Source organism: Mustelus asterias, chromosome 1 (assembly GCF_964213995.1).
Source record: "Mustelus asterias chromosome 1, sMusAst1.hap1.1, whole genome shotgun sequence".
NCBI classification, from domain to species: Eukaryota; Metazoa; Chordata; class Chondrichthyes; order Carcharhiniformes; family Triakidae; genus Mustelus; species Mustelus asterias.
Window position 1 is genome coordinate 157,547,672 of NC_135801.1, and position 26,013 is coordinate 157,573,684.

Genomic DNA, 26,013 nt, shown 5'->3' on the forward strand with positions numbered 1-26,013 from the left:
TGCATAGCAACATGAAAAAGCTAACTTCACCTGTTGTTCAAGTTTTTGAGATGTTTTAGCCTTCCAGGGTAAGTGTCCACGTGCTAACCAGTTAGCACTCTCTTCTCATATAGTATCAATTTGTTGTTTTCCCTTGCCATTGCTGTTCTTGCGATTGTCCTGATGAGTGCAAGATGGAAAGGTTCGACAAAATGTCTAATTTTTCAGCAACACTCAAGTTTTTTACCACAAATGATTGTCAATTTAATCATTGATTGTGATTTCACTTTATTTACCCTTATTTATTAGTATATTTTCTGATTAAAATCATTTGATATTAAACTTTTTAATTTGTGACTGCTAGGCCTTTCTGTAATTACTTTGCCCTATTTGCTTTTTGAGCTGATGGCATTTTGATATGTTCTCTCAAAGCATACTGGTTGTTGCTCATAGTGGAATAATAGACAATATCAATTTTTATAACGGCCTCTGAAAATAAATGGTTTGCAGTGAATGATTCAATGATTTGTTTTTGATTGTGCTTTCTCTCTCCCCCCCCCCCGTAAAAAAAAACTCCAAATTTTCATCAATCCACTGCATGCAAATCTATTAATAATTCCAGGAGAAGTAATTGTTTCTATAAAACCATGGGTTCAATTTGTTGACAGTGGTTGACTCTTAACTGCCGTATATAGTGACCTAGCAAGCCCACTCTGTTCAGGGCAATTAAAGATGGGTAACAGATGCTGGCCTAGCCAGCAATGCCTGCACCCCAAGAAAGAAATTTTAAAAAAGTTTCCAGTCCCATCAGAAAATCTACACCTTGTAGTTCTTACCAAGGTTTTCTGGAAAAGGTGGAGATTCATTGTTGTGGAGAGGAACATATAAAGTTTTTGGGGTAAAATGTATAATCTGCAGGAAAATATGATTTGACACCTAGTCTTGAACTTGATCATAACTTTTGCTAAGTTACTAGTGACTGTGAAATACAATATAGAAATTTGATTCGCATTTTTTTCTCTCTCCTACTCACACTTTCTACAGAAGAGATGATAGCCAGAGAGCTTTGAAAGGTGTAATGCGAGTTGGTGTGCTTGCCAAAGGGTTGCTGTTACGTGGGGACAAAAATGTGAACCTTGTTCTGCTCTGTGCAGAGAAACCGACTGGAACACTGTTAAATCGAATTGCAGAGAACTTGCCAAAGCAGCTTGCGGTATGGTACTTTTACTCAAAACAAAACTGGTCATTGGTTAAAAAATGCCTTTATCACCATTTGAATCCTAAATATTGAAGCAACTGGACTGGGTTAGACTGGCAGATAATACATATTTCACTATGAAATTGGCAGACAGCTGTGGCTTACTAGCAGTAATTCTGAGCACAGCAAATAAACCAATTGATAAATTTTCAATGTTAATAGGCTGATATTTTCGCAGAATGGGGTATAGAAAAGTTCTCATTTTCAACTGTAATGTAAAAAGTGCCACTCCTACAAAAACTTGGTAGCTCTTGTTTTGTCTCCTTTCATAAAAGGAAATGATGGATGTGATAATTACGAGGCTCTACAATTACTAGGCAGATGAAAGTAATTGAATAATTTATTCAAAGCAAACTATATACAAAAGGGGATAACAAAGATCTCCATAATCTTCAACCACTGAGGTTCAACTGTCAGAGCTCAACCACCGCTTGGACTTGCGCTCCACCGCTGTTCCTCACACCTGAATTCACGCTCAACTGCCGCATATCACGCTGTGCTGTGCCACCGCATCTCTCTCTCCCTTTAAGTTCTTTACAAACTAATTTATGAACAGGCAGTTATTTACAGAATAGACAAAATTATTTTAAAAATGTTTGGGGTAACACAGTCTATCGGGAGATTTCTTAATTCTCCGAGAACATCTTGGCTCTCTGGCCGGATCTGCCTCAGTTGAAGTAGCAATGTCTTGAGTAACAATCGGTTGTTTTGCAGTTTCCGGATGTGCGCTAGTGCAGACATCTGTTCCAGGTCCCATGGGAACAACACAAGTGTCTTCCTCTGAATTAAGTGGTCCTCTTGAACTTGGCACTATTGAAGGAATATTGATAGATACTTCTGGATTATTCTTCTCTATTTGTATTATGTTAGTTTCTCTTTTCCTTATGTGGTCTACATATTTCCTTACTTTTCTTTCTTGGAGGACAATCAGATAGGAAACCAGGTTTGTTTTTGTTACGTTTTCCCCAGGGACCCAGACTGGACTAAATTTAAAGTTCCTGACGAATACTAAGTCATTTACCTCGCGTAACCTATCACCCTTGACAGAATAGGGATATCCCTTTTGTACACCTTGTTTCATGTCCACCTTCTCCGCTAAATTTGCAAATACCAAGTCAATCTTGCATGGAGGCATCTCCCCATTAGTAGCTCTGTGGGGGATATTCCCATAGTAACGTGTGGTGTTGCCCTGGAAGTGAGGAGGAATCTAGCAAGATTCAATTGTAACGGTTCGTCCAGTTGTTCATTCATTACAGACTTGAAAGTCTGGACAATTCTTTCTGCTAAGCCATTTGAGGCTGGATAATAGGGTGCTGTGCACATACATTTTATTATGTTATTTTTCATAAACTACTGAAACTCTGCTCCGGTAAAGGCAGTGCCATTATCAGAGACCAATGTTTCTGGCAGGCAATGCGTAGCGAAGGTTTGTTGTAGTTTTTTGATCGTTGTGGATGGTGTTGTTGTCATTCCATCAATATCAAGCCACTTGGAATGGGTATCAACAATAATTAGGAACATAGTGCCAATAAAAGGACCTTTGAAATCCACAGGTAACTGTGCCCAAGGTCAACCAGGCTACTCCTGGTTGCAAGTGAGCCAAAGGAGGCAGTATTTGTTGCTCTTGGCATTGATCACAATGCTTTACTAGATTTTTCAATATCAATGCCTGGCCACCTGGCTTTCCTGCAAGTATCTTCATTTTATTTTGACCTGGGTGAGCATTGGGGTAACATTCCTCTTGCTGGGCCAGGAGCTAGTACTCTAGACCCCCACAGTAGCACTCCGTCCTCACAGCTCAGTTCGTCTTTGCGGAACTGGAAAGGTTTGAATTGCTCAGACATGTCGAGGTGCCATCCATGGAACACTATCTGCTTTACTCTGGACAGGACTGGGTCTTCAATTCCCCATTTGCCTTGCTTATCAAAGAAGTTGAGAACTAACACTATTTCTTGCCAACTGGTGAAGCATCAGATGTTAGGATTACTTCTCATTTTGGATTGAAATGGACTAGTAAATCTGAAGATTGTAAAGCAAATTTAACTTTCTCGAAAGCTTCTTTTTGTGATTCATTCCAATACCATCATTGATTTTTTTTTTAAGGCAGGTGTAATGGTGCCAGTATGTTTTTCTAGGTGCAGGTGCTTCTTTTATAGCTTTTACTTTCTCTTCAAGGGGCTGTAGCCCTTTGGTATGGACTTTAAATCCAAGGTAAGTGACCTTGTGGGCTGAAAGGTACACTTCTCCTTTTTGAGTTGCACCCCCAACTCTGAATCTCTTGAGCACTTCAAGGTTTGCCAAATTCTCTTCTGAGGAATCTCCTGTTATTAAAACATCATGAAGTATATCACTACTTTGGATATGTCTTGCAATAAACTTTCTATGATGAGTTGAAAAATAGCACATGCTGAGGACACACCAAAAGAGTGCATTGAAATAAGCCTTTGTGGGTGTTGATTGTTACAAATTTTCTTGAATCCTCATCTAATTCTAATTGTTAATAGGCATGGCTCATGCCTAGTTTTGTAAATGATGGGCCTCCCACGAGCTTTGCATGAAGATATTCAGTTTTTGGAATTCGATATCTGTCCAGCTTGTCTTCCCCCTCCCTCCCCCCATCCCCCGATGTGGACAGTCCTGTCTGATTTTGGTACGGGTAAGATGGGGGCAGCCCATTCAGAAGACTGTATTGGCCAAATCATTCCTAATTCTTCCAAATGTTTAAGTTTTGTCTAGACTTTTTGATATAAGGCACTGGGCGAACTCTAAAAGATTTTGGGGTAGCATCCAATTAATGTAAATTTTAGCCTTGACGCCCCAAATTCTGCCTAATTAATTTTGAACAACCTTTGGGTATTTTTTAGAACCTCTTGTAAACTACCATCAGATATACTGAAGATATCTAGCCAATTTAGCTTTATTTGACATAATCAATCTCATCCCATGATACTAGGCCCCCAGTCTTTTGCGACAGTGATCAGTAGTTGAGTAGACTGGTGCTGATAAGTCACTGGTGCACATGTAGTTCCCAAATCTTTAGGGTTTCCCCCTGTATATGTGACCAATATAGCTTTTAAATTAAACTTAAGGGGTTGAGCTTCACCTTGAAGGTATTTAAAGGTCTGCTCCCCAATGATGGTAACAGAAGCATCGATGTCTACTTGCATGCTTAGTGGCTGCTTGTTTACCAAAGGTACTATTACTATATTCAATTGATATATAGAACATAGAACATTACAGCGCAGTACAGGCCCTTTGGCCCTCGATGTTGCGCTGACCAGTGGAACCAATCTAAAGCCCCTCTAATCTACACTATTCCAATATCATCCATATGTTTATCCAATAACCATTTGAATGCTCTTAATGTTGACGAGTCCACTACTGCTGCAGGCAGGGCATTCCACGTCCTTACTACTCTCTGAGTAAAGAACCTACCTCTAACATCTGTCCTATATCTCTCACCCCTCAATTTAAAGCTATGTCCCCTCGTGCTAGCCATCACCATCCGAGGAAAAAGGCTGTCATTATCCACCCTATCTAATCCTCTGATCATCTTGTATGCCTCTATTAAGTCACCTCTTAACCTTCTTCTCTCTAACGAAAACAACCTCAAGCCCCTCAGCCTTTCCTCATACGATTTTCCCACCATACCAGGCAACATCCTGGTAAATCTCCTCTGCACCCTTTCCAATACTTCCACATCTTTCCTATAATACGGCGACCAGAACTGTACGCAATACTCCAAATGCAGCCGCACCAAAGTTTTGTACAGTTGCAGCATGACCTCCTGGCTCCGAAACTCAATCCCTCTACCAATAAAAGCTAACACACCGTACGCCTTCTTAACAACCCTATCAACCTGGGTGCCAACTTTCAGGGATCTATGCACATGGACACCCAGATCCCTCTGTTCATCCACAGTACCAAGTATCTTACCATTAGCCCAGTACTCTGTATTCCTGTTACTCCTTCCAAGGTGAATCACCTCACACTTATCCGCATTAAACTCCATTTGCCACCTCTCAGCCCAGCTCTGCAGCTTATCTATGTCCCTCTGTAACCTGCCACTTCCCTCCACACTGTCTACAACTCCACCGACTTTAGTGTCATCCGCAAATTTACTAATCCATCCTTCCACGCCCTCATCCAGGTCATTAATAAAAATGACAAACAGCAGCGACCCCAAAACAGATCCTTGCGGTACACCACTAGTAACTGAACTCCAGGATGAATATTTCCCATCAACCACCACCCTCTGTTTTCTTACAGCTAGCCAATTCCTGATCCAAACCACTAAATCACCCTCAATCCCATGTGTCCGTATTTTCTGCAAAAGCTTACCGTGGGGAACCTTATCAGACGCTTTGCTGAAATCCATATACATCACATCAACCGCTTTACCCTCATCCACCTCTTTGGTCACCTTACCAAAGAACTCTAAGGTTTGTGAGGCACGACCTACCTTTCACAAAACCGTGCTGACTATCCCTAATCAAATTATTCCTTTCTAGGGGATTATAAATCCTATCTCTTATAATCCTTTCCAATACTTTGCCCACAACAGAAGTAAGGCTCACCGGTCTATAATTACCAGGGTTGTCCCTACTCCCCTTCTTGAACAAGGGGACAACATTTGCTATCCTCCAGTCTTCTGGCACTGTTCCTGTAGACAATGACGACACAAAGATCAAAGCAAAGGTTCTGCAATCTCCCCTCTAGCCTCCCAGAGAATCCTAGGATAAATCCCGTCCGGCCCAGTGGACTTATCTATTTTTACCCTTTCCAGAATTGCTAACACCTCCTCCTTATGAACATCAATCCCATCCAGTCCAACAGCCTGCATCTCAGTACTCCCCTCGACAACACTGTCCCTCTCCAGTGTGAATACCGACGAAAAATATTCATTTAGCGCCTCTCCTATCTTTTCAGACTCCACGCACAACTTCCCACTACTGTCCTTGACTGGCCCTAATCTTACCCTAGTCATTCTTTTACTCCTGACATACCTATAGAATATCTCCGATTCCTCTTCTAAATTGTACACTGGAGTCCAGGTTTCTTTCTTTGTTTAATCCAGTTATAATCTGTTTGACTTGACACTTAATTCGGATGTGGCTTCTCCAACTGCAACTGAAACAGATAGAATCCCAGAACTTATACTTATGACATTCGTCAGAATTTCTGGTTTGTTGACCCATTTTGTTTTTCTTCTGCCACCTGCCTTGCTCATTGGAATTCTGTTCTGTCTCTTCTGCTTGTCTTCTCGACTTGCCAGAATTTTGCACTATAGCTGATTCACCTCGCCTGTGTGCACGCACTGTAAATCGACTTGCCTCTTTCCACACTCCCAATCACCTGAGCTATTTCCATGGTTTCTTCTACCAGTAATTTTTTTTGTGTATGTTTGTAAGTTATTTATAGCGCAAACTAACCTGTCTTGCATCGTGTCACTTAGCGAAGGTTCAAATTTGCATGGCTCAGCCAATTTTCTCAGTCTTGCCGTACATGTCACATTTGACACTCCTGGGTCACTTACATCAGAGTTAAACTTAAAACGCTGCGTGATGATAGAAATGGACAGTCTGGAGTTATAATGATTCTAAACCAAAGCTACGAGCTGGTGAAAAGACCGGAGTTTCTGGGGAAGTTAATTTCAAATAAGATTTTGCTCATCTTCTCCTGTAATTTCATTAGCAGTGAAGAAGTAGCAGTCTTTCAATATATCTAGTGTTCAGTCTCTGGGTCAAAAGTCAAAAAGGGGCATTTTTCTTAACTTGCTGTTGCTCAACTGTCGGAGCTCAACCGCCGCCCTGGAACCACTGTAATATGAGATTGGACTCGCATTCCATCTCTGCAGAACATGAGTTTGGACTCATTCAGCCACTGCTTCGTGCTCTCGACCTGACACTGCATGCTCCCAAACTCTCGCTCAACTGCCATGTATCGTGCTCTGCTGCACTACCACAATGGAAAAATTAGAAATGCTGGGAATGTCAAACAGAAGTTTCCTAGAAATTAGCAAATTTCAGCATCTGTAAAGAATAAAAACATTCATTTGGTTTCTCTTTATAGATCCTGATTGTGTATTTCCTGCATTTTATATTTCTGTTTTGAATGTAATGCTGGACTTTATGGCAGGGCAGCATTTTCTAGCTAATTTTTAAAAATCTAATTACAGGCAACCACTCCTGAGAAATATGAAGTGAAGTGCTGTGTACCTGACTCGGCCATAATTCTTACTTCGTATACGGAACCAAAAATGCAAGTCACCATCACACTTACATCCCCGGTCATTAGAGAGGAGAACATGAGGGATGGAGGTTGGAAGTCTAAGATTCTTTACTTGTCTGCTTCTCTCTTCTGTTTTCTTCCTGCTATCTTCAGATGCCAATGGGCCCTAGGAGTTACTCTATGACACTTTTCAGTATATAAGAGACTTGAAAGAAAGTGGAATTCAAAGCATGTTAGCGTGTGCAAAATGTGAAGTTGCCTGTGTGATAGTAAAGGAAAGTGTTGTAGAACTCACTATTCTGAGGTCCCTTGGTATTCAACATATAGCTCCCCTGAGTGCAAGCTGAATCCTGTATTCTTAAGAATATTTTGTAATGTAATTTCCAAGTGTGCTGGTGTTCATATTTTTAAACTTTTTTGACATTCATAAGATTCCTTAAAACAGAACAGGGCTCTTAAATTCAGATTTGCTGTCTGGAAAATCTTACTAGATGTGACAAACACTTTATATCCTACAATGTTCAAACCAAGATGTTAAATAACTGGTAAATGGCCTGTGGAGTACTAATTAACTCTATAATTATTTGCTGAAGCATCTTATTATTTTTGAGTTGCTGACATACATACAACTGTAAAGCTGAATGTTTCTCTCTTGAAAACATAAACCAAAGCTTTAACAGTAATAAATACTGCTTAAAAATATTTAATTTGGAGCAAAAGGTAAAACCCAGGCACTGAAGTAATGTCTTGTATAAAAACACTTAAATGACTCAATAACAAATTTTATGTTGATTCTGATTTGGAAAAACAGCTCAAGATTCTTGAGTTTAATCGAATTTTAGAGCCCATGTGATGTAAAATGCCAGATTTCATTTTAAGCTTTCAGAAAATCCTTGGGGGAGTTACTAAACTACTACTAATGAAGGCTTTGCGAGAGGAATCTCTGATGGATGAGGGAAATGGGTGTAATGAAAAAAATCCCATAATTGTTAGACTGCCGCCAGTTTGAGTCTGCGTGTTTTGCTGGTGTTGACTCTGCAATAACTTACTTGTGACCTTTGTTGGGATATAGATTTCCAGCAAGATGGTTGTTTTTATCTATCCATAGCTCATGGATTCAGTCCAAAGCCTTCTAGCATCAACAGCAAGAATCGAATCCTCTCAGGGGCTGCTGCCACGTCATCGGAAGGATTTTTGACCAAGGTTTTTGTAAGAGCTTAGCCACACCTGCCACACAGTTGTTGGATGGACTGGGGCCACTCCAGCCTTGCTTATATATAAAATGTATCTAGAGATCGAACAATGCCACTTAGTGTTGGTATCCGATGTTTTTGCTTTCATTAAAATGAAGTAAATTGCTTTCACAATGCCCTTTCCAACAAAATTGCATTTAATTGAAGTTCTAATGTAAGAATTCAATTTCTATAATTGTATAGATTCCAAACTAAAGGCATCCAAATTACTTTCAGAGGTTTGTTTATAAGGAAATGTCTGGTATGTTATGCCAGCATTACATATACTGCCAGATATGTGGTATCGGTCTATCTCTTAAGTGTTCTTGCAGAATTCCATTTCCTTTCCTGCTTTCTTTGACTTAGTTTGACGCTGCTTAAATACAAATGATAATTGTTTCTATGAAACTTTAGCGGGGCCACAAAAATTCATTTTTAAAAGCAGTTCAGCAATCATCAATTATTCCTGCTGGTAAAATTTCAGTTTCCAAATACTGGTTTGTAACACCTCCAAGTTGGAGTATCACTTTCTTCCCCTTGCCTAGTAGCATGAAAATAATATTAAATGCCAGTCATTTAAACAAATAACACAAGTTTGCACATAAAGCATAGCTGCAAGAGCGTTGGGGTAAAATCACTGTCATTTCATTTGAACTGAGGATCAAAGTCATCTCATAAAACTACCATAATCTGCCTCTCTGGACTTCCAAGAGTCCTTAATTACTGATCCAGATTTTCAGTATATTCATGAACAATTTCTGTTTAAATTGACTAATTAGTGAAATTTTTGCCAGATGTGCTTTAGAACAATAAGGCATACACTCATTCCATCACTCAATTCCAAAATGTTAATTTTGCAGATTCCCTTTTTAATAATTCAAGTATTATGTATTTAAATGTGGTAAATTATGCTGCATTAAATGTTGACTATGCAATTTACCTAAATGGCTTACAACCTCTATTGATGACTTTATGGCTCTCCTAAGTATATGATTTAAACTAAAACTGTTAATAAACTGAAGAGGCTTAATCTAATTTTCCAATCAACTGGCAAAAAAAAATCAGTAAATCTTACAGTTGAAACTGCTTTTGGATCTGAGGCCATAAATCATAAGATAATTAGTTTGGAAACAAAGTTAAGCTGACTTGGTAGGTTGTTCTCTTTCAATGCCAGTTAATATGGACATGCCTCTGCATTATATCCAATAATGACAGTACATACCCCCATCTCGTGTGCTGTATTTGTCGGGTTAGTTTTTTTCTCTCATTTTGATCCTTCACTTTACCCTGAATGCAAGATATTTTAGGGAAGTTTTTTAAAATCAAGAGTATTGACAGGGCTGACTGTAATTTTTTTTCAACTTGAGATATTTATTTTCACATACAACAAATATATAGTATATCATGAGAAAGCTAGCTGGAAATATAATGACCAGTCAGAGGAGTAGCTAGAATTACCATTGGTCCCTTAGTGGGTGAGACTGGGAATTTAATAATGGTGAAACAAGGAAATAGTGGAAGTGTTGAACAGATATTTTACATCAGTTTACGTTGTAGAAGACACAAAGTATCTCAAGAATAATAGAAAATCAAGAGGGAAAGAAGAGAGGAATGTAAAACACAAATGAGGGAAATGGTACTGGGTAAACTATTGGGACTAAAATCTGACAAATCCCTTGGTCCTGATGGCCTTCATCCTATGGTCTTAAAACAAGTGGCTGCAGAGATGAATTGTTGTAATCTTAGAAAATACCCCAGAAATGTTTGAGGGTTAGAAAACCACATACATGTGAACATTTTTATTCAAAAAAGGAAGGAGAAACTAGAGGCCAGTTAGCCGAATGGATGTCATGGGGAAAATGCTTGAATCCATTAATGAGGTTGTAGCAAAATGTTTAGAAATTCATAATACTATCAGACAGAGTCAACATGTTTTTGTGAAAGGGAAATTGTATTTGACTAATTTGTTTGAGTTCTTTGAGGATATAACAAGCATGATGAATAAAGAGGAACCAGTAGTTGTAGTGTATTTGAAATTACAAAAGATATTCAATAAGGCAGCACATAAAAGGTTATTAGAGAGAATAAGAACTTGTGATGTTGGAGTCACATATTAGCATGAATATGGAATTGGTTAGTTAACAGGAAGCAGAGAGTTGGGATAAATGAGTTGCTTTTGGGTTGATAAGCTAACTAGTGGAGTGCTGCAGGGATTAGTGCTGGAATCTCATCTGTTTAAAGCCTACATTAATGACTTGGGTTAAGCTAAATTTGCTGATGACATAACAATAGGTTGGAAAGCAAGTTGAGGAGGATACAAAGTCTGCAAAGGGATATAGATGGGTTAAGTGAGTAGGCAAAAACTTGGTAGATGGAGCATAATGTGGGAAATTGTAAGCTTGTCCACTTTGACAGGAAGAAAAGCAGAATATTACTTAAATGGAGCGAGACTGCAGAAGTCTGTGGTATGGAGGGATTTATGTGTCCCTGTATGTGCATCACAGAAAACTAGCATACAGATGCAGCAAGTGATTGGGAAGACATGGAATGCTGGCATTAATTGCAAGGGGAATGGAATATGGGAAGTCTTGCCACAGTTTGAGCATTTGAAGTACTCTGTACAGCTTTGGTCTCACTTGAGGGATATAATTACATTGGAAGCAGTTTAGAGAAGGTTCACTTGGCTGATTCCTGGGATGAAGGGGTTGTCTTATGAGAAGTGGTTGAGTATGTTAAGCCTATACTCAGTGGAGTTCAGAAGACTGAGAGGTGATCTTAGTGAAACATGTAAGATTCTGAAGTATCTGACAAATCCCTTGGTCCTGATGGCCATCATCCTATGGTCTTAAAACAAGTGGCTGCAGAGATGAATTGTTGTAATCTTAGAAAATACCCCAGAAATGTCTGAGGGTTAGAAAACCACATACATGTGAACATTTTTATTCAAAAAAAGGAGAAACTAGAGGCCAGTTAGCCTGGCAAGTTGTTGCCCCATGTGGGGGAATTTAGAACTGGGGAGCGTAGTTTAAAATTAAGGAGTCTCCCTTTTAAGACAGAGATGTGGATTTTTTTTTAGGGTTTTTAGTCTTTGGCATTCTCTTCTCTAGAGAGCAGTGGAGGTGGGGCCATTGAATATAGTTGAGGCTGAGTTAGACAGATTTTTGATCAACAAAGGAGTTGAGGGTTATGGGGCAGGCAGGGAAGTGGTTAAGACCACAAATCAGACCAGCCATGACCTTAATGTTTGGAGGTGCAGGCTAGAAGTTCGAATAGCCCACTATTCCTATTTCTTAGTTACCTAGTTATTTTTCTAGTCCATCATGTACTGCATGATTATTGTAATATATGGTAACTGGCATTGAACGGAAACTCCAGTTTAGGTGCAATTTTAAACATTTATGTACAATGGCTTTAAAGTAAATTCCTTCCAGCAAAGCAATAAAGATGAAATGCGCGTGAACTAATTAAAATATATACCTTGTCAATTGACCATTTCAAGTTCACAAGATTCTTCCATTCTTAATTCTCTACATGGATTTCTGGAGGCCCTTCTATTATATGTTCTGAATTGGCTGGTGAAGTGTGGCTACTAGTCCTCCTTTGTACTTTAGGACAAACTAATAATCGAAGCAGAGTCTTTCTTTGTATGGTTACACTGGCCGTTTTTAAATATGTCTTTAAAAATCAAACTTCATGCTTGTTGAGTTACTTGAGACATCAAAAAAACTCAAGTATAATAATGCATTTAATTGGAATTCATTGGATTCTTAAAAGTATCAATAATTCCCTCATGAAAGGTCAGTTTTGGGTAGTATGTGTGGCAGTATGGCTATGTTTCTGAAATGACATGCCTACCTGGTCAAACACCCATTCCTCACTGCACTTTGCCAATTCGATCCATTTTAGATGTAACCTCGGTTATGGTGAAAGATCCACCGGACGTCTTGGACAGGCAAAAATGCCTTGACGCTCTGGCTGCTCTACGCCACGCTAAGTGGTTCCAGGTTCGGAACATCATTTTACTTTCTTCTTGTAGCCTTATGAGAGATAATTGAGTTTATGACTTTTCCATGAAAATGAGCTACTACATAGTAAACCTAATATTCCCAAGGCTGCCTACATTGATCGTGCCTTTGCCTAAAAGTGACCAGGAAAAATATTTTTGATTTATACTTTTTTCAGTTTTTAAAAAAATTTTCTTTTCTATTGTTTAAAGTTTTTAAATTGTTCATTAACTTTTTTTCTGGTCATTGACTGTAGCATGAGGCATCCTTGTGTCGCTTTACATAATGTTTGCACTTTATCAGTATTGTGTTGATGTAATTGTTCCATAAGGCTGCAGTTTTAACCCGCTTTTAAAAGGGAATTTGTAATGCTTTATGCTTAGCTTTTATAAACTTTTCTTCACTTTCTCCATTTATAATTTTATTTTGGAAATTTAATGTTTGTGTTGTTGCGTGGGAGGCAGAGTAGTTGCTCTAACTTACTGTGAGTTTGCAGCGTGGCAAATACGCAGTAAGAACACGCAACCTACTCTGTGTTCCGTGATTTATATTGATCCTTTTAATTTAACTTCTGTGTAATTGTGGACTTTTCAGTATAAATTCTGTGTTCTTTTGACATACAAAGGAGGGACAAGAAGTTCTCAAGAGGCCAGGAAGATGAGCTAGGCCAGCTTCTTCCTGTTTCTGCTGTGTACTTTGACCCCCGTTTCTTCCACAGAACAGAAAAATTCTGCTGTAGAGAGTAGGCTCATGAGTAAAGTGCTGGATATATTTTTTCAATTAATCCACCATCTTTACAAGATTTTGTTTTGAAGCAGCAGTGTTTTTCCCATTATCTTGTCTCTAGCCTGGAGACTTGTTAATGTTCACGTGACTTAGATTCTTGTTTCTGCTCTAGGCTAGGGCCAATGGCTTGCAATCTTGTGTGATTATTATTCGCATCCTTCGTGATCTCTGCCAGCGTGTACCAACCTGGGGAGAATTGCCGAGCTGGGTGAGTGCCGCTATCATTTGTTTAGTTAAATGCATAAAAGTACTTCATGTGACCCTGCTTGACTTTGATAGGGTTAAGGGAAAATACTAATAACACAGAATAGCATCCATTTGTAGCAATAAAAGAATGTCATAAAATACTTACAAGAACGACCTGGTTGGTTATCCTAATATAGGATATCTTTAGCTGGCAGTTATAATTTTGAAAATCTAAATATGGCCTAATTAAACTAAAAGTTTCTTTGTAGCTGACAAACACCAGAACACGTTTATGCAGATTTGCATTTCAAATAGTGACATCCCATGAAAAAATAATAAAAATAGAATTTCTCTGGAACATGCAGTGCCATAAATTTCTTCAGCCTTATTCAGGTGTACCCAGAATTAATTCCATTCCATTCAGGGTGATGAAACAGCTCTATATTACATGGAAAAACTTTGCTCTCAGCATGTAGAGGGGAAGGAGCTCAAGGGTTAAAATAAAAACTTGCGTTTTAACAGACCATTGGACATCTGAAAGTGCTTTTCAGTCCAGTGAAGTACTTTTGAAATGTAGTCATTAATTTATGATGTGGAGATGCTGGCGCTGGACTGGGTTAAGGACAGTAAGAAGTCTCATACCACCAGGTTAAAGTCCAACAGGTTTATTTGGCAGCACTAGCTTTCGCAGTCTCAGGCTCTTTCATCACCTGATGAAGGAGCCTGAGACTCTGAAAGCTAGTGCTGCCAAATAAACCTGTTGGACTTTAACCTGGTGTTGTGAGATTTCTTGCTTTCATTAATTTACAAAAACCCAGTCTGCAGGTGCAACAGGTGATCAAGAAGGCAAATGGGATGTTGGCCTATATCGCAAGGGGGATAGAATATAAAAGCAGAGATGTCTTGCTGCATCTGTACAGGGCATTGATGAGGCCGCAGCTGGAATACTGTGTGCAGTATTGGTCCCCTTATTTGCGGAAGGATATATTGGCCTTGGAGGGAGTGCAGAGAAGGTTCACCAGGTTGATACCAGAGATGAGGGGTGTTGACTATGAGGAGAGACTGAGCAGATTGGGTTTGTATTCGTTGGAATTTAGAAGGCTGAGGGGGGGATCTTATAGAGACCTATAAGATAATGAAGGGGCTGGATAGGGTAGAGATGGAGAGATTCTTCCCACTTAGAAAGGAAACTAGAACTAGAGGGCACAGCCTCAAAATAAAGGGGGGTCAGTTTAGGACAGAGTTGAGGAGGAACTTCTTCTCTCAGAGGGTGGTGAATCTCTGGAATTCTCTGCCCACTGAAGTGGTGGAGGCTACCTCGTTGAATATGTTTAAATCACGGATAGATGGATTCCTGATCGGTAAGGGAATTAGGGGTTATGGGGATCAGGCGGGTAAGTGGAACTGATCCACTTCAGATCAGCTATGATCTTATTGAATGGCGGGGCAGGCTCGAGGGGTTAGATGGCCTACTCCTGCTCCTATTTCTTATGTTCTTGCACAGAGCAAACTCCCATTTATCAATTGAGGCATAGATTGAAGTTTATAAGCTTACTTGTGATCAATAAATAAACTTTATATTAACATTGCAGTGAAATTACTGTGAAAATCCCCTCGTCGCCACATTCCAGCGCCTGTTCCAAGTATACTGAGGGAGACTGTAGTATGGCCAATGCACCAAACCAGTATGTCTTTCAGACTGTGGGAGGAAACTGGAGCACCCGGAGGAAACCAAAGCAGATTCGGGGAGAACGTGCAGACTCTGCACAGACAGTGACCCAAGCTGGGAATTGAACCCGGGTCCCTGGCGCTGTGAGGCAGCAGTGCTAACCACTGAGCCATCCAAAAAGCAAGGAGGTCATGTTGGAGTCATATATAACTTTGATGAGGCACAGCTGGAGTATTGTGTGCAGTTCTGGTCGCCACATAGGAAAGATGTGATTGCACTGGAGGTGGTGCAGAAGGGATTCACCAGGATGTTGCCTGGGATGAAACATTCAAGTTACGGAGAGAGGTTTGGTTGACTTGTTTTTGTTGAAGCAGAGAAGACTGAGGGGTGATCTGATCGAGGTGTACAAGATTATGAGGAGTATGGATAGGGAGCAGTGGTTCCCCTTAGTTGAAGGCTCAGTCACGAGAGGACACAAGTTCAAGTGAGGGTCAGGTGCTTTATCTACAGATGTGAGGAAAAACCTTTTACCCAGAGGGTGCTGACATACTGAAATGCGCTGCCTGGGAGGGTGGTTGAGGCAAGTTCCCTCACATCCTTTTAAAAAGTACTTGGATGAGCACTTGGCATGTCATAACATTCAAGGCTGTGGGCCAAGTGCTGGTAAATAGGATTAGGTAGGTGGTAGGTGAGGGGGTTCTCGTATGTTGGTGCATGCTTGATGGGCCAAAGGGCCTCTTCTGCTGTCTGAGATTTTGTGATACTTTGAAAAAGTGGGTGAGGTTGGGGGGACATTGTTTTTCTCTCCCTTAGCTGAGAATGCCATTTCACAACATTCCAAGCTACCTATGGTTGAATGTAACTTTGAATTGTGAAAGGAGTATATCCTGTTAGAGGTATGATTAAAAATTTCAAAAGCCAAACACTGCTATCTCAAATATCAGTTTCTCTTTCCTCATTGATCTCACCTATTGCCTTTACTAATTCTATTTAATTTGGGTCTTTCCTATACAAGTGCCACATACCCATTACTATGTTCTCGTGAATTGCCTTCAAAAGTATAACATTTGCAGATTCTTCCACAAACCTGGCCCTATCCTATTGAGAAACCTTCTCCAGCTTTATGCCCCCAACCTGAACCCTTCCGATCCTCTGATTTCACTTCAGTGTAATCTCAGGTTGTTCTTCCAGCTACTGGTCTCCTATGGAGCACTTTTTAAAAATAACCACCATTGCTTGTTAAAATAGATGCAGCATACTGCTAATGCTGGAAATCTAACTGAGAAAAGAAAGTGCTGGATATAATCAACAACCTAAACGCAATAAGTGATATTCAACTCAACAGTTGTCTCTGATTCTCTATCTAGAGATACTGCCAGGCCTGCTGACTGTTTCCAGCACTTTCTGTTTTTATCACCGTGTCTTACTACCTTTTCAGAGCCTCTCTTTAAAACCCATCAATTCATCTACATGTTTGATCTTTTCTTTCCTCTTCAAGTTATTTTGCTTCATGCTCAAGAACATCTCCACCCACTCCCCTTGTAAAATGCGCTGAGACGGTATTTTATGTGAGTAGACCAATATGAATGAGTTATCTTGTACTATTCTCTGTTAATCCTTGTGCAATTTACATAGGCCATGGAGTTGCTGGTGGAAAAGGTAATCAGCAGTGCTTCTGGACCACTTAGTCCTGGTGATGCCATGAGGAGAGTTTTTGAATGCGTCTCTTCTGGAATACTGTTACCAGGTGAGTTCTGTGTGGGTTCCTTTTATAAATTAAAAACTTCAGAAAGTCATCCCCCCCCCTCCCCCTGATGCTCTGGTTTATTAGACAGTTCAGTGGCTATTAGAACAAATGTCTCTGCCAATTCTCAACCCAACTGCCAGGCCCTTTTCCCAGAGCCTTCCGTCTTCACCTGCATATATTTATCTGTTCCTTACAATCGACAATGGTTTCAGCCTCAACCACTTCTTGTGGCATAACATTCCATACTCCAGTCAGCCTTTTGAATAAAGACGTTTAAATCATGAACATTTAATTCTGGTGCTTTATAAACCTTATAGAAGTACCTGGAGGTGGGTGGGGGAAGGGGTGCTGTGGGTGTATCATAATACTGAAACAAACAACACAAATTTAAAACTAATTTCCTATCTTGACCATGTAACCAAATACTTCAATACACAATTTCCATAGATCTTTGTCTTAACTATCAAAAGATCTTTTGGAGTTTGAATGATTTCATGGAATTCCGAATTAAATCCTGTTTACAGTAGTTACACTTTGCCATTATTGCCCACCTGTACTTATCAAGTAGCATTGAGCTAGTTTTGATTTCAGTTTAATAAATGCCATTCAGTAAATGGTTGTCCTACAAAATGCTGAAGCTGCAAAGGATTTTTGGGAATAGTTCTAAATGGTAAAAAGATGCTAATTTTCTTAACTGTCTTTTAGGTGGTCCTGGACTATATGATCCTTGTGAAAAGAACCCTAATGATACACTGAATTCAGTGACTGGACAACAACGGGAAGATATCACAGCTAGTGCACAGGTATGATTCTCGTAATCTGGTAGTCCAGTTATGTGGTATAAGAAACAAAAAATTCAAAAGAAATATTTGTGGAAACCTGTATTTGACCATAAATAACTAAATTCTTGTCTGCCCATGTGGTGAGGATGTTTACTTCATTCTACAATTGATTTAAAGTGTGTTTCTAACTTGTGTGGTCACCCTACTTTGTGCTATTTAATGGAGACTGTATCAGAGTTAAACAGTTTTTTTTCTCATTTGTCCCTCCTCTATGTAGGACTGTATGGCGTCATCCAAGTAAGGAAAATCATAGATCACTTAACCCTTTAATATGTCAGAGCTTTGAAAACCATGTAATGGTAACCATGATTCTGAGAATTTTCATTTGAGAGTTGAATCGAAAAATCTGATTGCTTTGATTGAGGTTGAAGGAATGGTTTCAAAGGTTGACACCCGTTGATGTCAGTGGTTAGATTTGAGCATCTTCGCTATTTATTTAGTGTAACTAACCTCTGGTGAGTGCTTGAGATCACTTGTATTTAATAGCTGTGTGTAATCAGCATGATGAAACCACTTTCAAGCATTTCTGGGAACAATTTAACTGCTGGGGAATGATCCTGCAGGAAATAATTGATATTGATCAGTCCTCAATTTTCTTTTTTCAATCTGTGGAGCCCAGTTTATTTTCAAAACACAGCTTTCAGTCCAAGAATCAAGAAATGATTGGGCTGAATCTTCTCAGGAGTGGCAATCACCATCAGATCTGCACTCCTTTTTTTTACACTGCACTGGATCTCTGATTTCTGTCATGGACATCCGAACTGTGGTTTTACTGAAATACAAAGTGTACCTGTCTGGGTATCCGTCCTCAGAGGGCAGGATTGTCAGGGAAAGGCTAGCCACGCACCCTTTTTATGGCATTAGTTGCCGTACTTCGGTAAGTCTTCATTTACTAATATGGTGAAAAGCTTTTGGACATTTAAATAGCTTTTCACTATGTTAGTAAGTAAATGTGAGTGAGGTAAGTGGGTCAGGGGCCAGATGGATAGGGTACCAGGGTGGTGGGATTGAGGGGGTGGTGTCATTCAGTGGGGAGTTGGTGGGGAGTGTAGAAAACAACTCTGGTAAATGAGTTGAATTCTCTACTACACAAGAGGGTTGTGGATGCTTCATTGTTCAATATATTCAAATCTGGGATAGATAGATAGATTTTTGATATCTAAGGGAGTGCAGAGGTGGCCAGGAAAGTGGAGTTGAGGTAGAAGTGGTCTCTTTCTGCACCTAGTTATATTAATGGAACAAGTAAAGAAACAAAAGTTATATTCAGATGTCAATAGCAGGATCATGTATAATGGCTGTCCAAAAGCCAAAGAAAGGGTAAAAGAGAGAAACCAGACGGAATAAAACAAGCCAACAATGGAAAATAAATCTCAATGCACACAGAGATCACAATCTTACATTGTTGAACACAATGTTGAGTTCATAAGACTGTAAAGTTCCCAGGTGAAAGATGAAACAATGTTTTCTCAAGCTTGTGTTGAGCTTTATTGTAACACTGCAGGAGGTTGAGGGTAGAAAGGGCAGTGAGACCAAGGTGGAGGAGAAATAAAATAACAGGCAACTGAAAGCTCACAGTCACACTTGTGGGGTGGGATTCTCCCAAAAAAGTTCTAAGTGCCAAATTTGCGTAAAAACCGGAGTAAATCCCGCAGCTTTTCTCAGCGGGACTTTCGAAATGAATCTCCCATACTCTGTGCACTAGCATGAATCATGCTGGCAGCATAGTGCTGAGCGGGCCACTGTGCATGCACTGATCTGTCAGAGCGGAGTTCGGTGCATGTGCAGCAGCCCGCACTAACGGCCTCCTGATCGCTGGACAGCTCTGCGACCTCTGCATCACTACCCCATTGACTCTTCCCCCTCTTCCCCACCAGTCCCAATCGCTGGCCTCCTCTCTCTGTCACCAAGCCCAAGTGCAGAGTGGTAGCAGGACCCTCCCACCCCTACTGATCTCTTTCTCTCCACCCCCCCCCCCCCCCCCCCCCCAGAGGTCCCGCCCCTTTGGCACTGCTTGATTCCTGGTGGGCAGTGCCAAGATGCTCCCTTGGGTCAGGCAGGCACTGCCAGGCTGGCAACACCCAGGGAACACTCCCCACCCTCCTTACCCCTGGCCCCCTTCACTCCAGCGGGGTCAGGTCACCAGCATCCCATGAGTGGGGAGCTTTTGTAAACCTTGCTGGAGTGAAACACTCCTGCTGAAGTGGGGGAAGGAGAGACTAGTGGGCCCAGAGACCTCAGTCCCAGGCCCGCTAATAAGATGCAAATTCTAATTTAAATTAATTATACAGCTCCGTGCTGATTTCTGGTGCGGAGCTGATGGCGCTGGAAATCCGGCATCCAGTGACTTGCAGAGGCCGTGACGCCCAGCTCGGGGAGCCCACTTGAGTTTCCACTTGGGCTGGGAGAATTGCCCCTGTGGACTGAATGCATACGTTCCACAAAGTAATCACCCAGTTGACATTAGGTATGCCTAGTAGAGAGGAAATCACTGTGCAAAGTGAATAAGGTGTAGTAAATTGCTATTTTATATGTAAGGAATACTTGGGGCCTTGAATGGTGAAAACAGAGGAGGTAAAACATTTGGAATATTACAGTATTGGATTTTTCACATCTGGAGTATTGTGTACTGCAATATTGGTCTCCTTATTTAAGGAAAGATGTAAATGCTTTAGAAGCAGTTCAGAGAAGGTTTACTGGACTCGTACCAAGAATGGATGGTCTTATGAGGAAAGATTGGACAGGTTTGTACCCATTGTAGCTTAGAAGAGTAAGAGTCAACTTGATTGAAACCTGTTAAGATCCTGTGGTGCATTGACAGGGTGGATGTGGAAAAGATATTTCCTCTTGTCAGAGAATCTGGAACTAGGGGTCACTGTTAAAAGATAAGATTGCTCATTTAAGACCAAGATGAGGAGCGATCTTTTCCCTTGAGGGTCATGAGTCTGGAATTCTGAATATTTTTAAGGCTAAACTAAATAGGTTCTGATAAACAAGGGGTGAAAGGTTATTGGGGGTAGGCAGGAATATGTGATTGAGGTTACAGTCAGATCAGCCGTGATCTTATTTAACGGTGGAGCATGCTCAAGGGGCTAAGTGGCCTTTTTTGGAGAAGGTGGGTTCCTGGAACCAGAACAGGATTTGTGCTGTTACCCTATCCTACTAGTTCTGGCAGTTTTAACAGTTGGTTTTTACAGTTGTAGAATTTGAATGTACTGTCCTAAACACATGCAGAATTCTATTTGCAGCTTATATTTACAGCTCCTGAATTGAAGGTGTCAGCTGTCCTTGTGATGAGGAATGCAAACGTCTTGTGAAAGTGTTTCAAATAAACCTCTGGTCCCCAGAGTGCACCTGTCTCAGGACAGAGAATTATAGTTGGAAGCAGCTATTCTACAATCTTAACAAAGTGCCCTCCTCACTGCCGAAGATTCTTTACTGAATTTTAATTTTGTATCAAGGACAGTAGTGCTCAGCTCTGCTGTCATATCAACAGACATAAATAAGTGCAACATCTTTTTATATCTGCAAGTGGGAGCTGCAACTCTCATTACAAACTAACCTGTCACTGACAAAAATGAGCAATCCCAATGAACATTGTCTTTTCAGTCAGGCGATGTTAATGACCATGTAATTTGCACTCCAGTTGCCTTATCTGTACTGTAGTCGATCATTCATTATTAGATCAATTTTATATTTAATGATAGGGTTCGTTCCCTTTTCGATTTATCCAAAACTGACTACTTTGTTTTCATTTTAGATTGATCAGACTTTATTTGCATGCCTTCAATGCACAGATTTTTATTTTATTTTTTTCCATGCAGTGGCTGAATCACTGCATCATTTTCTTCATGCTATTTGTTGAAGTCATGGATATCTTGTTTTTATATCTTAAAATACAATTTCTCCATATCTCCTAAATCTTAATTGATATACCTTACCTTTAAGCACAAATTAAAATTCTACACAATTTAACATAATGGGTCTCACTATATATCTTCTTTTAGAGCTCAATTGGCATTCTCGCCCTTTCCGTCTTGAAGTTTAATTTCATCTTTCATCTGGAGCACTACTATTTGGTTTTAACTACCAAGAAAGCCCAAGTTTCCAAGATTTGAGTATTGCACCCATATTTGGAAAGGCTTGAAAATCTGAATAGGCGACCAAAAGAAGTGATTTTTCCTGTAGCTAAGCAGTCGGAAGACCAAAGTGGCTATGTTTGTCCACCATCATTTACTTTATCTGCCTCCATGACCACTGCTATGGGCTAAACCTGACTGTCCATAACGTCTGTTTTTCCATTGAGCTTCCAACTCCATATCTTCTGAATCTCAAACTCAATACTTCACTTGTAATATTGCCTATCCCTACCTTAGTCCATCTGATGTTGAAACACTGATCAATCATTTAGTCAACTCCTAGACCTATGTTCCGGTAACCATTCTCCCAGAACTCTGATCCTGTATCCTGTCCTGCACCCATTTCTACTCTTCCATTTCCACCAACTTCATAGATATTTATTCCCTGCCCCAACCCCATTTTCCTTAAGTATGTCAAAAATCAGTTCTCCACTGATTTATCCATCTTCTGTGCTGTAATATTCTTGTTTTCTTATTAAACTTATCTTTAGTCCTTCCATCTTGAATTCATAGTATAACTTCACTGTTCTCCATGACATCAGAATGTTTAAAATTTATTTATTAGTGTCACAAGTAGGCTTACATTAACACTACAATAAAGTTACTGTGAAAATCCCCAAATCGGGTAACTGATGATCATGAAAAAGTGGCTGTTTTGTGCAGCTTATGGACTTCTCAGATGCATTATTAAATTACTCTGGATTATTGTCGACATGGTGCAAGAGAATGGTGGAGTGACATTTAAATATTCCAAAATAATGAATTCTTTGGGCTTCCACATTTGTTCAATCTGTGGACTAAAAACAAAGTGCATGGAATCTGATGATCCAAATCTGCAATTGGAAACACTTCAAGGTGTATCATTTAGAATTTTTATATTAGGATAGATGGTTAGTAAGAAACTTAGTGTCATTGCCCAAAGAAGAACTGCATGTAGTACTACAGAACCTGTTCTGTATGCTCACTGATGCCCCTCATTGATCACTGAATCTTCTGCATCAGCTGTTCTCGTGAAAGCACGTGGCTGATGGCCTCCTTGCTATTTTGGTGAATACGAACAAACCAGGACGCCTCTACTGCTTTATCCACATTTTTTTTCTAGTGAGAAAGAACATGCTCTCTTTATAGACCATGGCTCAAGGTGTAGTTCATTGAGTGAACCTTAATTCCCGCTGCTCCAAGTTGCTTTGCCATCATACCATTTTTCTGCTCAAGAATGTTGAAATCTTCTTTGATTTTAAACAAGTTTGCACAATGTGTTTCATGAATTTTACTCCTAATATTGTTTCCTTTTGCCTTGCTGTTATTTTGTTTTTATGAAAGCTTCTTGGAGTGTTTTTCTACATTTGAAGACATTACATAAATAGAAGTTGATGAATTCATATCTTGTACTATGGTTTTCACAGTAGATATAAAATTTTACATTAAATATGAATAGACCAAAGCCTTAATTTTTTTTTTGTTCCATCCTACAGTTTGCATTGAGATTAGTAGCATTCCGTCAGATTCATAAGGTCCTGGGAATGGATCCATTACCTCAGATGAATCCACGTTTCAATGTACGTAACCGAAAGAGGAGGAGGGACAACAGTGATGGCACTGATGGATTGGAAGCAGAAGGAAAGAAGGATAAAAAAGATTTTGACAGTGGAGAATTTTAAATCGTCATTCAGAGTCCCCCAGATTGTTAATACAATGTTGACTTTCTGTGGACTTAACAGAAAGCAATGTCTGATTTCTAAGTTTTCAAGTTATTTTAAATATAGTTATGGTAAATGTAAATAAAGTACTCACCTGCTTTACACTCAAATGGCATGTCGTCTAAGCATATTTAAAACCGATTGTTAATGGTCCCATTTGTGACATTTATCCAGAACTACTAAACCTTTACATTTCTTTTGTTTAATCATTAACACAAAATCAGTTTTATAAACTTAGAGATTCTAATGTAAACAGATATTGCTTTCAACTTGCATCCAGTTCAGTTAAAAGTGGGATGGAGGGCCTTGTAGATTCTACAACATACCATAGATAGCAGTGTTTCTAAGGACTTGCAACTCAATACTGTGACAGTTCAACTAAATGTGTGCTTTTGCAGAACCTGTGACTTGTCTGTCAAGTATAATGATGAATGTGAATAAGAAATGGTTTCTTTGGTTTATACAAAGTTAGTTCATTGTCAGCTGTGCATCAGCAAAGAAAGCAATTCTATGTATGGGCTTGCCAGCAATTTTAATGCAGTGCTTTTACAGTCATTCCTAGTAAATCTGCTTGCATGACTGAGCTATAGCCTTGGAGGTTTGTGTTGTAGAAATGCTTTTATAAAACTAACAGTTTCTATGTTTTTTTTTGTTTTGTTTTCAGTGGTAAGGATGATGCGTAGTTTGTTTTATATGGTTTACATATGTAGTAATTATAAGCTTGTATGCAGTTGATGTGTTGAACAGTTCTGTTGTAATTGAAGTTGAACTGTCCCCCTGGTGTATACTTTGTCACTTCATACCACCACAATAAAACTTAGAGGATATGATATTTTCATGTATTGTGTTGCTTAAGTTTTTCATTTTTACATTTTCTGGATTTTGCATCATCCAGCACTGCTACTACATTGAATGTGTGAAATCTGAGTATCTTGTGTGTCTCAATGTTTAAAAGTCAAAAGACAAGTGTAGCAAAATATATATATTTATTAATTCCCCCTGTATCTTGCAATGTGCCATGCCTAACATAAAAGGATATGATTAACTTGTAAACAGGTAGGTGTGAGGTGTCACACATAGAGGTAACCAAAAGGAAGGATGAGTGCAGTGCAGTAGATGTTGCCTATATGGACTGAGCAAAGCCTTTGACAAGGTCCCACATGGCAGGCTAACCTGGAAGGTAGGTCGCTTGGGATCCAGGGACTCCTAGCTGATTGGCTTGATGATAGGAAGCAGAGGGTGATGGTCAAAGGTTGTTTCTCACTGGAGGCCTGTGACTAGTTGTGTGCCTCAGGGGTTGATGTTGGGACCCTTGTTATTCATTTATATAAATGAATTGGATGTGAATGTGCAAGGCATGGTTAGTAAGTTTGCGAATGATACTAAATTAGAAGGTATCGTTGATAGCAAAGAAGGTTATCAAAAATTACAGGGGCATCTTGATCAGTTAGGTCAGTGCAGTGTCGCATTTTAGAAAATCAAACCAGGTTGCGACTTATACAGCGAATAGTAAGGCCCTGGGGATTGTTGAGGAACCGAGGAGTAAAAGTACATAGTTCGTTGAAAGCGGTGTCACAGGTAGATGGGATGGTGAAGGAGTTTAGCACACTGGCCTTCATCAGTCAGGCATTGAGTATTGGAGTAGAGACATTATGTTACAGTTGTATAAGTCATTGGTGAGACCGCACTTGAGTATTGTGTACAGTTGTGGTCACCCTTTTACAGGAAAGACATTGATAAACTGGAAAGAGTGCATTGAGGATTTATGAGGATGTGGCCAGGACTAGTGGGCCTGATTTAGAGGGAGAGGTTGGCCAGGCTAGGACTATATTTCTTGAAATGTAAGTGATGGGTGACCTTGTGTATAAAGTCATGAGAGACATAGATTGGGTGAACGCAGTCTGTTTTTCGAGGGAAGGGAAATTTGAAAACTAGAGGGCATAGGTTTAAAGTGAGAGGGGAAAGATTTAAAAGGGAACCTGAGGGGGAATTTCTTCACACAGCGGGTGGTGCTCATATGGAATACGCTGCCAGAGAAAATGGTGCAGGTACAAGAGCAACATTTAAAAGATTTGGAGAGTATATGGATAGGAGAAGATTAGAGGGATACAGGGGCAATTGGGACTAGCTGGGAGGGCACCATGCTCGCCATGGACCATGCTGTATTGCTCTATGACTCTATAAAGTCCTCTGTTAAATTTCTGGGGGGGTTTTCCTTCCTACTTTCAGTTGCCAACCTTGGA

The 26,013-nt window shown here is 39.9% G+C and overlaps 1 protein-coding gene across 3 annotated transcripts in view; it reads left to right on the top strand.

Annotated features, from left to right (window-relative positions):
- The window catches only part of zfr (zinc finger RNA binding protein), an 88,555-nt gene extending 63,949 nt beyond the window's left edge, over positions 1-24,606 (top strand). Inside the window, exons 15-21 of one of the 3 annotated variants that reach the window (XM_078221532.1) lie at positions 1,024-1,192; positions 7,416-7,557; positions 12,607-12,704; positions 13,603-13,698; positions 16,981-17,092; positions 17,798-17,895; positions 23,546-24,606. In XM_078221532.1, coding sequence (XP_078077658.1) covers positions 1,024-1,192; positions 7,416-7,557; positions 12,607-12,704; positions 13,603-13,698; positions 16,981-17,092; positions 17,798-17,895; positions 23,546-23,731 — 901 coding nt within the window. In that variant the 3' untranslated portion in view covers positions 23,732-24,606. The remainder of the gene's footprint in view (positions 1-1,023; positions 1,193-7,415; positions 7,558-12,606; positions 12,705-13,602; positions 13,699-16,980; positions 17,093-17,797; positions 17,896-23,545) is intronic. The other 2 variants (XM_078221541.1, XR_013498857.1) reach the window with 2 other exon arrangements.
- Positions 24,607-26,013: the final 1,407 nt, after the last annotated feature.